The 13,115-nt window shown below is 37.8% G+C and overlaps 1 protein-coding gene across 1 annotated transcript in view; it reads right to left on the bottom strand.

The window, feature by feature from the left end:
- The window catches only part of CTNNA3 (catenin alpha 3), a gene marked incomplete at its 3' end in the record, with an annotated part of 517,670 nt that overhangs the window by 497,456 nt on the left and 7,099 nt on the right, over positions 1 to 13,115 (bottom strand). Inside the window, exons 2-3 of the mRNA XM_082002095.1 lie at positions 12,645 to 12,837; positions 1,786 to 1,952 (exon numbers count right to left, since the gene is read on the bottom strand). Coding sequence (XP_081858221.1) covers positions 1,786 to 1,952; positions 12,645 to 12,837 — 360 coding nt within the window. The remainder of the gene's footprint in view (positions 1 to 1,785; positions 1,953 to 12,644; positions 12,838 to 13,115) is intronic.

The raw sequence follows: 13,115 nt of genomic DNA, 5'->3' as shown, positions 1-13,115 counted from the left end.
CTCCTATTAGGAGAACTAAATTAAAGTATGGAAGAAGAAGATAAACTTAATTGCACTCTGCACTGTTGGAGTTTTTCCCGAATGATTCTTTGCATTCTTTTATAATTTTCAGTTATTGTTTGTTTTCATTTTCAAATGGAAATCATGAAGTGAGTTATATGGTTGTTTAGAAATAGTGACACTCTAGGAAAGAAAACTACCCAATTTTAGTTCTCTCATGTAAAACATACTGAAAATATTTTAGAAGGGTGCATCTATGATTATGAAAATACATATGTAAAAATGTAATAGGCTACCAATGAAAAAATATAATAATTTAAGAAAATTTTCAACAAACAGTACAAAAGACATAGGCCACTCCTCTCACAGCTGACAAGTTTCCTACATATATAACAACACAGAAGCTTCTGCAAGTCAGCGTTCATTTAGCCTGTACTGCATCTCCAACGATTATCAATGTTGGATGTTTCAAACACAGCACTGAAACACACACAACGTTGTTTTATTATGAGAGACTGTTCCTACTCTGATTGGGAGCTGAATTTTCATTTCCCCGTCCTCAAACTGAGCTTTCTTCAAAATGGTCCCCTTTAAATCAGTGGGGTTCCCTTGCATGAGGTATTATTAGAGGTAGCACCGATTATTCACCTCTGCCTTGAAACATTAAGAAGTCAATAGAACTTCGAATTTTTATCAGTCTGTCACACATTACTGAAGATGTCAGGAAAAAAAGAAAACCAAAACAGAACAATTCCTTGGTCTTCCCAGCAAAGACACGCACCAGATTGAATGGAGTAAGCAGCCAGAGAAGAAACTTGGTAAACACATCTTTGTGGTCAGACACATGATGCTGGGAAGATTAAAATCACACTGTTCAAAAAAGGCAGGAAGCCCGTTTCACACAGGACACTATGGCCAACATTAAAGGAACATTATGTTTACATAAACAGGAAAGTATTTTGATCTTGAACAACAGAACTGTGGACATTTTGCCTAATTCAGCAATAAGGGCACAACCACTGGTTAGTTTTATAGGGAAATAGAAGAACGAAGCTAACTCTTCTGTATAAAGAGAACCAGGTAGAAAAGAAGATGACCCAAAAACATAGCACTATTATGATACATGCTTCCAAAACACATTATTCCCTTGAATAAAAAAATTAAGTGGCTTCTACAGAATATTTTCTACTGCACAATTTTTAAAGCTTTTCCAGTATTAGGACTTTCTAGTCTTCTGTCACCTGCATACAAATATACAGCTGGAGCTGGGGAGTTGCCGGAGGCCCCTCTCTCACATCTTCTCCCTCTCCTTTTAGCTGACCTCTCTCACAAACTGACTTGAATACAGAGATAGACCCTTACCTACTCAGTTATTTTCCTCCATAAATATCCACATAAATTTCCACCTTTAAAATTCTCTACAAATAAATTATTCCTTACTACTTCCGCAAATACCAAGAAGGTTTCATGTATAAAAAGCTATACAAGTACAGCTCTTACAGTTCAAGTAAGAAAATGGGAAATAAGAAGTAAAAAGAAGTTAAAATATAATCGTACAGATAACCACTTCCTTCCCCAGATCAAGTATGTTGAGTTAGAAGTAGACTTTTTTTTGGACATTCTACAAGTCTCATCTAGAATCTACACTTTTACCAATTGCCAAACTGTTACGTGCATGAGGTCTGCAATTCCCAAGTACAAAAAGAATTTTCAGTGCAAAAAGAACCATCAGCAGACACTTCTCTGGCTAAAGGGAGTCTGAGTTAAGTGTCAGATTCTACTCACCAGAGTTAAGTGTTCCAGTAAGTATGCCACATCAACCATGTCCGCCAGAATTAGAAGCCTTGTGACAGCCGTAAGCAGGGATCGTGCTGCTTGGACAACAGCCTGCCTCTTAGGCAGATAGCAGGGATCGCTGGTAAATGCCTCTGCTGATACCTTTAAGGCTTGACCTGCAAAATGAAGACAAATTCCCTTAGGCTATATCGCAACACTCAGGGTGGGATGTGACGGAGGGGGGTGGGGAAAAAGTGTTAAAACTCGATCAGTTATTTGGCAAGTCACAAGTATCGCCAATAAACTTGGCATCTCTTTGTTGCCCTAATGCCTTGAAATGAAGGTCAGTTATTACAGATCATACAGAATGTTCCACATTTTGACTGATGTTCCCTTTCTGTTGTTCTGAATCATTTAATTCTGATATAATTCCCTTTGCAATCACACCATTACTCTTAACTGTACACAACAAGGCCAGGGGCGCTAAGTTAAATTTTTCTAGTCACTGCTTTTTATATTAGTATGTACTTTGCTGTCCTTGCTATTAAATAATTCCTGGTCACAGAAGAGTATCAAATATTGTACTCATTATAAATATAAGTTAATGGAATGAAAATCTCATATACTCAAACGTCTGACTGATATAAAATATGTGAAATCTATGCAATGGAGCTAGTAACTGTGCCAATACATAACAACATGCTGTTCTCCAACATGAAGTTTTGCAAATGAAATTTAACAATAAGAACAACAAAAACAAACACCCAAGTTTAGTTTCAGCAGTCTGTCACCTCGACTTAACTCAGAGGTAAACAAAAAAGCCATTACACTCATTTCTAAAAGCATTTCAAAATCCATTATCACCTGAGGAGCTTTGCTAGTGATCGCACAACCCTGAGAGAACTCTACACATAACAGCACTGGAAAACTCTTGTCATACAAGCACAAACTGCTAAAATAAACATTTGACCCATTAAACTATATCAGCTTGCAAATAAAGGGTGGATAAAAAGTCACAAAAATTAATAGTTTCATCTGCGTTAAAATTAGGAAACATCATTAGTACATGTAGCTATTAAAAAACTACAGACTCATGACAGTTGACAACTGCCTTTAGCATGTCCTGGATTTTGGATGCAACAGTAAGAAAAATACGGCATTTAAAAAATTTTATATTGCTCCAGAGTGAAATCCTTTGTTTATTATGCAATATTCTTTCTACCTATATCTAAATTACTTAAGTCTTGGTATAAGAATGGGGTACATTTCTCCAAGCAGTCATTTGTATCACAGAGGTTTTGTATATAGAAAGAGAGAAGGCAGGAACATGTAATTTTTGTTTCAGTTTGTTCTCCAAATTGTGGACAAAAGGAAGGAGAGACTATTGCCTGCTGAAATAAAATTCACAGTACCCTTAGCACTGTATAGCTTCACTCAAAGGCAAGAAGTCTGGACAGGCCTCATGCAGGCATGCTATTGGCATGTCTACTTCAGAGTATCTCATAGCAAAGCCAAAGCTAAAGTCATGCAAAGAGTTTTACTACCTGAACCAAGCATGTGTTTTTTATGAGCTCAAGCATGTGTTTTTTATGAGCTTTGGAGTCTTCAAACCAAAAACTAGGCAAAAAGGTTTGTAGAAAATAAATACGAGTAAATAATGCATATTCATAGAAATACATACAAACATAAGGGATTTCCTGTAATTAATAGATACAGACTTATGTGCTCCCTTAATCAGAGCTGAATGAGAACTATCCAAGTGCACTGGAATTTGCCAGACTGGTTCTGTGTATGACATCACTTCTCAAGATGCAGACAAAAACCAAGTTTTACTGCTCTTACTAGAAACTGCATTTGAGAAAAATATTGAACAAAGGCTGCAGAAATAAACCTACCAATTACTACCAGCACCTGAGATAGCATTGGCCTGATTCTCAGAACACTGAATACTTCCAACATGCTGATACTCATCAGTTTTCCAGGAACACCCACCTTTAATAGTGCTCTCCAGTTTTCTCTTGCATTTGTTAAAATCCTTGTGCAAAGGATGTAACTTAAGTACCTGCTTAGCAAACTCCATAAATATAAATAAAAGTCACATTGATTAGAGATCTGGTTCTAGCACCTGCTACGTCACAAAACAGTGAAAGTTAAAAAAAAAAAAACCCATTAATTTCTTCCGCTCAAGACATTAAATTACCAACTACTAAGTTGGTGAGATACTGCACCCACAGCTGAGCACATCACGACAAATAAAACTACTAGAAATAAAAATCAAATATTAATCAGAACAATTGATTTAAGGTTTTTTATTTCCCCATCTGCAATGGTACAGAAACATCTCTCCAGATGAGTCCTGTTTTCAGTACCAGAAGTTTGAAAGCACTGATCTGAGACCAGTAATCGGGGGGGGGGGGTAGTAAATGGAGAGAGTAAATCCTGCTTACATGTATATACATATATTTAGATGTATTTTTGTTAATAACAACATGGGAAATACAGGGCATACATACTCTCATATGCCCTTTCATTTCTCTTATGACTTCAAATAGAAAGAAAACTTTCCAAACTCCTGAGAACAAGCAATGGCAAATGAATAACAAAAACTGTCTCCATTTTATTTTCATAGTATTTAAGTACCATCTGTTTGTCCTGCCAATTACAGGTTTTAAGTATCTTAAATTTGACATGTTATCTTTGAGGTTGTAAAAGTACAAGTTAACATCACGTGGTTTTTTATGTATTTGGAATGTGTATGCTGTATTATGAATTCAGACCATTATAACTGTCAGAATCTTAAAAACATGAAGCTGACACATGCAATGTCTTAATAAGACAAGAAAGCATAAAACAATAGAAATTTTTTCTGCAATTAAGATGTATGAGTATAGACCTGTCCACCTTGGCCCCTCAGGATTCATTTTAACAAATACTGACTAAAGCATCAGGGAGATGCTGTTTCCCAAGACAATAAAATTAACATCATCACTGCTTCACAGGCCACCTGGTAACTTTTGAACTTTCTGAACAACTTCAATAAAATTTCTTACACAGAGGAAGATAAGTGAAGTTAGCTAACTACTTTTCCATGAAAACAGGAAAACAGGAAAGAGACCAAGTTACAGCCCTCACTGATGACAAGCTGGTCATGGCAACAGCTCACCTACTACGAAGCTTCAAATAACCTACAGAAGTGATGAGATGCAAATTTGAAGGAAGACAGGTTCTCCTCATTCCACTATTTATGGACTGACTTTTGGTGGGTTTTTTTTTTTGTTTGTTTGTTTTGGTTGTTTTTTTTTTTTTTTTTTTTTTTTTTTTTTACACATACAGAACATCTGAAGTGTTTATAAGGAGAGGAAGAAAACAGCACACAGTATTCTACTACCTGTCATTTATTAGCATTTACTTACAAGGTGAGCAAACAGACTAGATGCACTACTCTTTTTGCAGTGTCTTGTGCCATCCAAACAAAGGCAAAGCAGCTATTAACTTACTCTGACTCAGCACTTTAAGCCAGATTTGCAAAGAGGTTTGTAGCCCAAGATAAATGTGGTCTGTTAACCTCACATACTTCCCAGGGTACAAGGATAAGTAGCAAGTCAACTTGGTGACCTTCGGGGAACCTAAAACTTCTTAGGCACAGAATCTGATTCAGTTCAGAAGAACTTATGTTGAAAACTAGTTAAGTTTGGGGAAACTGAGAATTAATAAAGAGAAGGCAATAAGAAAATAAAATAGAACTTGTTACTTTGAGAGGAAAATGGGCAGGGGGGAAGAGTGAGACAATCAACCAACCAGAGGAAGACTATATGGAATCCTCAAGTCAGCTTTCTGTGATCCAAAGCCTAGTTTGGTGTTATACAACTGTGTGACCTTAGCTGAGAAAATTTTTGGTAAGGTGCAAGAAAGTATGTTAGCTAGCATCACATAGGATAAGTAAAAACACAAACAGAAGTAGAGTTGTAGAGATAGTAGCAATTGGCATTCAAAGAATCCAAGAAGAAAAAAATACCGACATGAAAAGTTATAAGCCTTAGGCAGAAAGACCCAGGAACTTGCAAGATGGTAACTCTGGAAAACTGAGCCACAGTTCCAAAGGAGCAGAGGCCAACATTTTCCCATAGGACTGACAACTGTCTGGCTAGCATTACTGGCGGTAATAAATACATCAACACTTAGCTAAGACTAACAAGGGACTGAGCAATCTACTGTATGTGTTAGCCAATAACCAACTATTTTTTAAGTTCTGTATATCCTGCTAGTAGAGTCTCTTTGTACACAGTAAAAGTGGTCCAAACAAAACTGACCAGGAAAGCAGAGCTACATATACGATAGGAACTGCTTGGTTAGGAAGGAGTAAAAGTGCTCAGTTATGAAAAGCACAGACAGGAGTGAATGGTGAGCCTATGTGTTAGTAACTGAATGGGTCAGGACAGAAGTCAGATATAGCTTAGCTGAGGATAGGAGACAGTGCTATTACCCGGAATATTTAATAAAAGCTGGGAACAAAAAATATAATCTCCTGACAGCACAGCAGCTCCTCAGAAACCTCTAATATAATGTTTCCCCACTACCCATAAACACAAGGCTGAACTGCACATTCACAGGCCCCACATGTGATTATTTGCCCAGGTCTCTGCTATTGTGCCTTCCAGAAGACAATGGTCATATGGATTGGGTTGTCCTTCAAGCACCTGAGACACTTCAAAAACCTCAATAATCCTGAAATCTGAAAATAGTACCATTTCAACACTGGTATCTTCTGAGGACTTGAGCCACAAGGATGATTAAGGGACTAGAGCATCTCTCATATGAGGAAAGGCTGAGACAGCTGGGACTGTTCAGGCTAGAGAAGAGAAACCTCAGAAGATCTTACCAGTACATACAAATACCCAAAGGGAGGGTGCAAAGAAGACGGAGATAGACTGTTCTCAGTGGTGCCCAGAGACGGTGCAAATGGCAGTGGCACAAACTGACACACAGGACATTTCATCATCAGAAAACATTTTTTCACTGTGAGATTGACTGGCACCAGCTGACCAGGAAGATTGTAGGAGTCTCCATCCTCAGAGATATTCAAAAGCTGACTGGCCATGGTCCTGGGCAGACTGCTGGCCCTGCCTGAGCTGGGGGATTGGACCAGATGACCTCCAGAGGTCACTTCCAACCTCAACCGTTCTGTGATTCTGCAATCAAGCGTATGTGCAAAGACAAGCCAGAAGGGTGTAAATATGACCAACCCTTCTGAAATGAATTGGACATAAGCTGGGATGGCCAGATGAACAACTATAAAATCATAAGCCAGAAACAGAGCTATGAAATGCAGCCTAGGCAGATAGAAGCTATGAGTACCAGCAGCAGAAAATGACAGCTCCAACAACATGATGTTAGAACTTTCTTAAAATGTGGCAGACAGCATGACAGTTCAATGCAATTTCATCCATTTTATTGTAATTGCCATCAAGTGGCTATTCTTCCATAATTACATTTCTCACATACAATGAAACATGAAAGACAGTGCCTTTTTATTGGCAAAAATAGGGAAGCAGAAAGATGGGAATATTCATAGTATTTCAATTATTTAAGACATTCAAATGAGATGCAATTCAAAGAGCCAAAGGCAGGATATATCACCACTACATAATTATTAGAAGGCAGATAGTCCCAAGACTCTATTCAGCACACACAGTCAGATGACTCCAAAAGTAAATGGCATTGCTACCATCAGCTGATGGGCTACTGATGGCTAATGCTACTGTCAAATGACTGCTACTTATGCACGTGCTTACAAAAAATCTATGCTCGGGCATAGGGAAAGGTAAAAGCACAGTTCAGCCACAGGTAATTTTTAAAAGAGTTAGAGGATCCATGCATTTTATCCAGCACCAAAAACGTCAAAAAAAAAAAAGCTTACATGCAAATTCATTTAGAAACAAGTCAACTGTAAGCCTGTTGGCAAATAGCTGACAAAAGGAATGCACTTCTGCTGGGCTGCTGGCCAATGGCAGGCAAGCTGTCTATACAGATACTTACTATAATACCACTAACTGCAGTCAGTGAGCACCACTCAGAGACAGTGTTCGACAACAGCTAACTGTTCTTTATTGTTTTAGGCAAGACCTTCAGAATTATGTTTTCTTTTATTTCTTTGAAGAGATTTTCTTTCTCCTACTAAATCCTATCCAAGCATTACATTTCTCTCTCTCTCATTTGTTTTTACATCTGGCTTTCTCCTCTTATTTTCTAACTGCAGCAGTGTGAAACCCACATGGAATGCAGTGAATTTTATGCCATTCTTGTGTCCTCCCACTTGTTGCCAAGTCCTGTCACCCACTCCCGTGAGCTGCACCATTAGAGGCTGGTGGATTTGCAGCTCCAGAGAAACACAGTTGTCAGAGGGAGCCCATTGACTAAGGGAGGGAGGGACATACCAGAGTCACTAAAATAGAGGATTTCAAATGTCTTAGTCTCAAACTTGGGGGGGGGATCAATGGTTTAGACTAATTATAAAGTCATTTTATAGTATTTGCAGCCTCAAGTTCTGCAGGCATGAACACACACATAAGCAGAATCAGTACCAGAGAAGATTGGGAGTCAATGTCACATCAGAGCACAAAACAACCTACCCTTTCTGAAAACAAGAGATGAAACAATACTAGTCACTAGTATAATCACCTGTTCTGCTCCCACAAATACCATCTCCATCTGCTACAGCAAATAAAAGATGCTCCTTCAGCCAGCCAGTTGGAAGTGACACTATCAGTGTCAAGGCAAAGCAGATTGATACCTCCTGCATGTTCCTAATATTCAACACCATGGTAACTCAGATTCTCACAATAGCTTTCTGTAGATGTTAATGGGACATTCTTCTCCTGCCACACAGTCTCCTACCCCACTCAGAATACTGCTGTATTCTGTTGCATTGCAATTCTTTCACCGCTGCATACCAGGAAGTTCCACTTCCACATCTCATACAGTGCTTTCTGTCGTGTAATCAGAGCCACCACACACCCCCTTCATGCCTTACACCCATCTCTTTATTCCCCCTTTCCCACTCAGGGACACCTGATCCAGTGACGGTGATGTCAGAAGCTTTTCTGCAAGGGACCTGTTCTTGGTTTGATGAAAAGTATGTAGAGTACAGATTATTTTAAGCCACTTTAATACCTAAATTCTGTGTCGCGGAATGAAAGTCCCTTAGATGCAGAGCATATACATGTACCTCAATGTAGGATGAGAAAGCTAAGCTTATTCTTAAGATTTTTGTAGGGAGGACAAGTAAGAATATAGTTTAATACAAGAGACCACTATCCCCTTCCTGTAGTAAATATCCTTTCTCTAATTTCCTCTTAAAGAGTAACTGAAGGCTCAAGATGTAACTCCAGCAAGTAACGTGCTTTCAATTCACCCTTACTTGTGATGAAAGGCTTATCTAGGAACACACTTGAGCATGATAACAGCTGAACACATGAAACATTGACATTGCAATAGATAGAAACAATGCAGACAACAACTGTTGTGTTTCTGACCATATATAGTCAGTAAGCAATGGCAATAAATACCAAACATTTTAGCTATGCCTGTACAACTGTACGAAAACTATAAGCAATCACACCTTGACATAAATGCAAAAAATCATTATCGTAAGTATAATACTAGACTTTATTGCAAATTCCTAAGAGAACATTTCCCCATATAAACTACATCACTGTTTTGTCTTAAAATAGATTAAATATCAGAATCAGGACATTAATTATAGTCTGATGTTTACTGTCAGAAGCATTCATGGTTGAATGATGCTTCTTAATCCTTTGTATAGGGGTCAGTTATTTTACCGTTAATTCACAGCACATTATGAGTCAGAAGGGGGGGGGGGGAGGGGTCTGATGCATACATGAAATCTGGCAGTAAGAATTTTTCAAAATACTTATATTTGGGTTTACTACACTGTTTTAGAAGAAAAATGTGAACATGAGTACCCTTTAACAAAGCTTCACCAAACCAGATCAACAGGAAACCATGGCAGTTCTTCAGTTACTAGGCTAGTTAATTTTTGGGTGATGCATATTGTCCGCCACTCACAGGCCTGCCTGGTGACTCATTTAGTAGAGTTCCAGAAGAAGGTGAATCAGGATGTAGATAGAGATAGGCCTTAAAAAGTGCTTTTTTGAGAGGAAACTCAAAGAGAAATGCAGAGAACCTCTGTATTAAAATGATCAGGTCCAAAACTATGAATCTTCGGTACAACTTTGCAGATGTCAAAGGAAGCAGAAACTAGATTTATCCAGGGAATGTGCCTGCCAGCCTTTAGAGCAACACCTTCTTTCAGATGTCACTAACAAAACTCAACTGAATTTGAGACCAAAATTTCATCTACTGACAGCATTTGTCAAGACTGAACTGTAGTCAGTGAAGCCATACCCATGTCCCCATTTCTGAAGATATTAGATGAGTCACTAATGCATCAGATGAATTAAATACAACAAATCTTCCATTTATCTTACATCCACTGTTCACTTTTATCCTGCTAATTTGCCCCTTTATTCCCCAAAACGTTAGTATGAACAGGATTATCGGCAGCAGCTTGAAAAAAGTCTATCACTCCTCTAAAAGGAACGTCTATTAATGAGCTCCAAAAGTAACAAAGCAGCATTTTCACACTGGCGATTGACTTCAAAAGAAACAAGCATTTAATTCTCATGTAACAGTCTTCAACTCAACAAGTTCAGTGAGCAACAAGCTAAAATGCAAGAAGAGGTGAAAAGATATTTATTCTTTCCAGACATTGGTGTGCAGGTCTGGGACTAGTATTTTGGGTTCACATCTGAATGAAATCATCTAGAGTATTGTTTCAAAATCCTACTGTACAGTAAATATAAGCTGTGGCCACATGCAAAAATTCATAATATATTTAAAGAGCATATTAATAAAAATATCTGCCAGTCACCACAGAAAAATATGCCCACAGAAAATTAAATACTATAAGCTATGATATGCATGGCAGGTGACTGCATGCAGGCACAGTTTATGACCCACATCCTTTCAAAGAGCTTGAAGTAAATAACATCAGACATTTAACAGCAGCAGAATGTGACTCAAATAATAGGCAATAAAGTTACATGTGATGTGGCATACCACAAATTAAAAATAATACACAGCTTCAAAGGACTAAGAATATCTGCAAAATTAACAAACTGCTATTCATTTACAATTGTTCACCAACTTCTTAAAAATTAACTTGTGCAGTTTGGCAAATCCTTGGAGGAAGATCGGCTATGAATGCTCAATTTGTCATTGCGTAACGATAGGTGATAACATGGACTTAACTTTCTTTTAAAATGTATGAGGTGTATATAATCTACTTTATGTATTATTTATTTTTGTAGTTATCTCTGGTCTTGGCTAAGAATCAATAAATAAATTGAAAATGTGAAATATTTTTATATTATCCATGTATAAAAATCAATAAAGAACTATATATTTTATTCTTGTCTTGTGTTATCGGCCTGAAACGGATGGGCTAACATTTTAAGAGTACTCCAAAGTGAATGATTTTTTTTTTTTTTTTTTTTTTTTTTTTAAAGCCTCAGCTGATCAGTGTGACAGATAACAATGATATTTGCCGGTCATAACACTTTTAATCACAAAGAACCTTAAGGTATCTCAGACACCATACACATATATCAAACTCTAAAATGCAACCACCTCTGGATCCAGAGGAAGCCAATAGCTAGTAATCACTACCCTGAACTGCTCAGTAGTGAAAAGGCAACTGAAGCCCACTTTTCCCCTTGATAAAACCATGGCCTGACAATAACTGTATGGTACAGACCATTGTTCTTTGCTTGTCTGCTCCCACTTGTTTGGGAAGGCTTTCATCAGCCCCTCTTAATTTGATTCCAGGTAACCCTTGGGAACTATTTGTTTACAAAATTCACAGAGCACTGATGAAAGGATATAATTCTCAAATGACCACGCACTAGAAGCACTGCTCTACTGTCCCTTTTTTTCTCTGAAATCTTCTCCTGAATCAATTTTCAAGGTGGATTTCTGCAGGAACGCATTTTGGATGTCTCATCTGGCTTATTAGTATTTGAGCCTGGCCTTCATATTCACCCAATAGGCCCTGATTATCCATTGGGAGAGAAAGAAAAAAAAAAAAAAGGGCAAAAAAGCAACAAAGAGCCTGAAAGTGGCTAATACAGTATTCTCAGCAGATCATAAAACCTAGTCCTATTCTGGGAGTCTGGTTGGAAATGGGGAGGTGGACCATACGGAAATGGGAAATGGAATACGGCACAACTCACCAAAGGTGAGTTGCTCTATCATGACAGGATGATTCTTTCAAGTAGATTAAAGAATCCATCTTCCTCCTACTGAAGTCTCAAAACATACCTTCAAACAGGACTATTATACCTTCTCAAATTAAGTCCTTACTACTGCACAAAAGAGGGAAGATTTCTGGGTTTAAATTTTTAACTAAAAGGCCTTAATCCCAGATTCAGGTAAACAGTTCTTTTCAAGAAGAGCATTAAAGCATGCATTAACTTAGACTTGTGCTTAACAGCCACTAAAATTAACAAGGGACATCCTGTCTTCATTGAGGGGAAAGGGGGCAGGAGGAACCACACACAACACCAAAATGTCTACTGATAAGTAATGTCTGCTGGTTTTCCACAAAAAACAGCTTGCATGTATTACCTCCTTGTAAGTGGTATCTCAGAAGATACAATTAGACAACGTAAAGTTCAGACATTTGCACATCAAAACATATTTCTCATGGATATCCTAGCTTCATTTTGATACCAGTGTTACATGGTTAAACTGATTCCCTGTGGCACCCAAATTATTTGTCATATACTTACTCTCTTTCTGGACATCAGCAAGTGCTGCATGAAGTTCATCTTTAAACACAATTGCTTCCTTGGCAATTTTTTCCCCCTTGTCCAACAGATTCCAAGTGGCTTCTTCCACAGAAGCTAGCAAGACACGAGCTCTTTTGGAACGGCCCTTTTTCTTACTAGAGGGATTCTGTGGACAGTTCACTAGTGTTGTAACCTATATTAAAAAAAAAAAAAAAAGACAACAGTGGTATAATTTGTACAATAAGTGAATTTATATTGTTCTCAAAATTTTAAAAAATCAAGTTCATATAGTTGGGAATAATCAATGACATTCCCCCTGCTTTAGAGAGAGACAGGCAAGCTCAGCATACATACTGAGAATGGGCAAAATTATTGAATCAAGTTTGACAGATAAATTTTACTTAATATGCCTCATGTTTGCATTCTTCTTCCTGTATGATCCAAGCAAAGTCAATAGAAATCTCACTGTCA

This window comes from Phaethon aethereus (genome assembly GCF_964289735.1).
Source record: "Phaethon aethereus genome assembly, chromosome: 7".
NCBI lineage: Eukaryota > Metazoa > Chordata > Aves > Phaethontiformes > Phaethontidae > Phaethon > Phaethon aethereus.
This window is presented reverse-complemented; position numbering and strand designations above follow the sequence as displayed.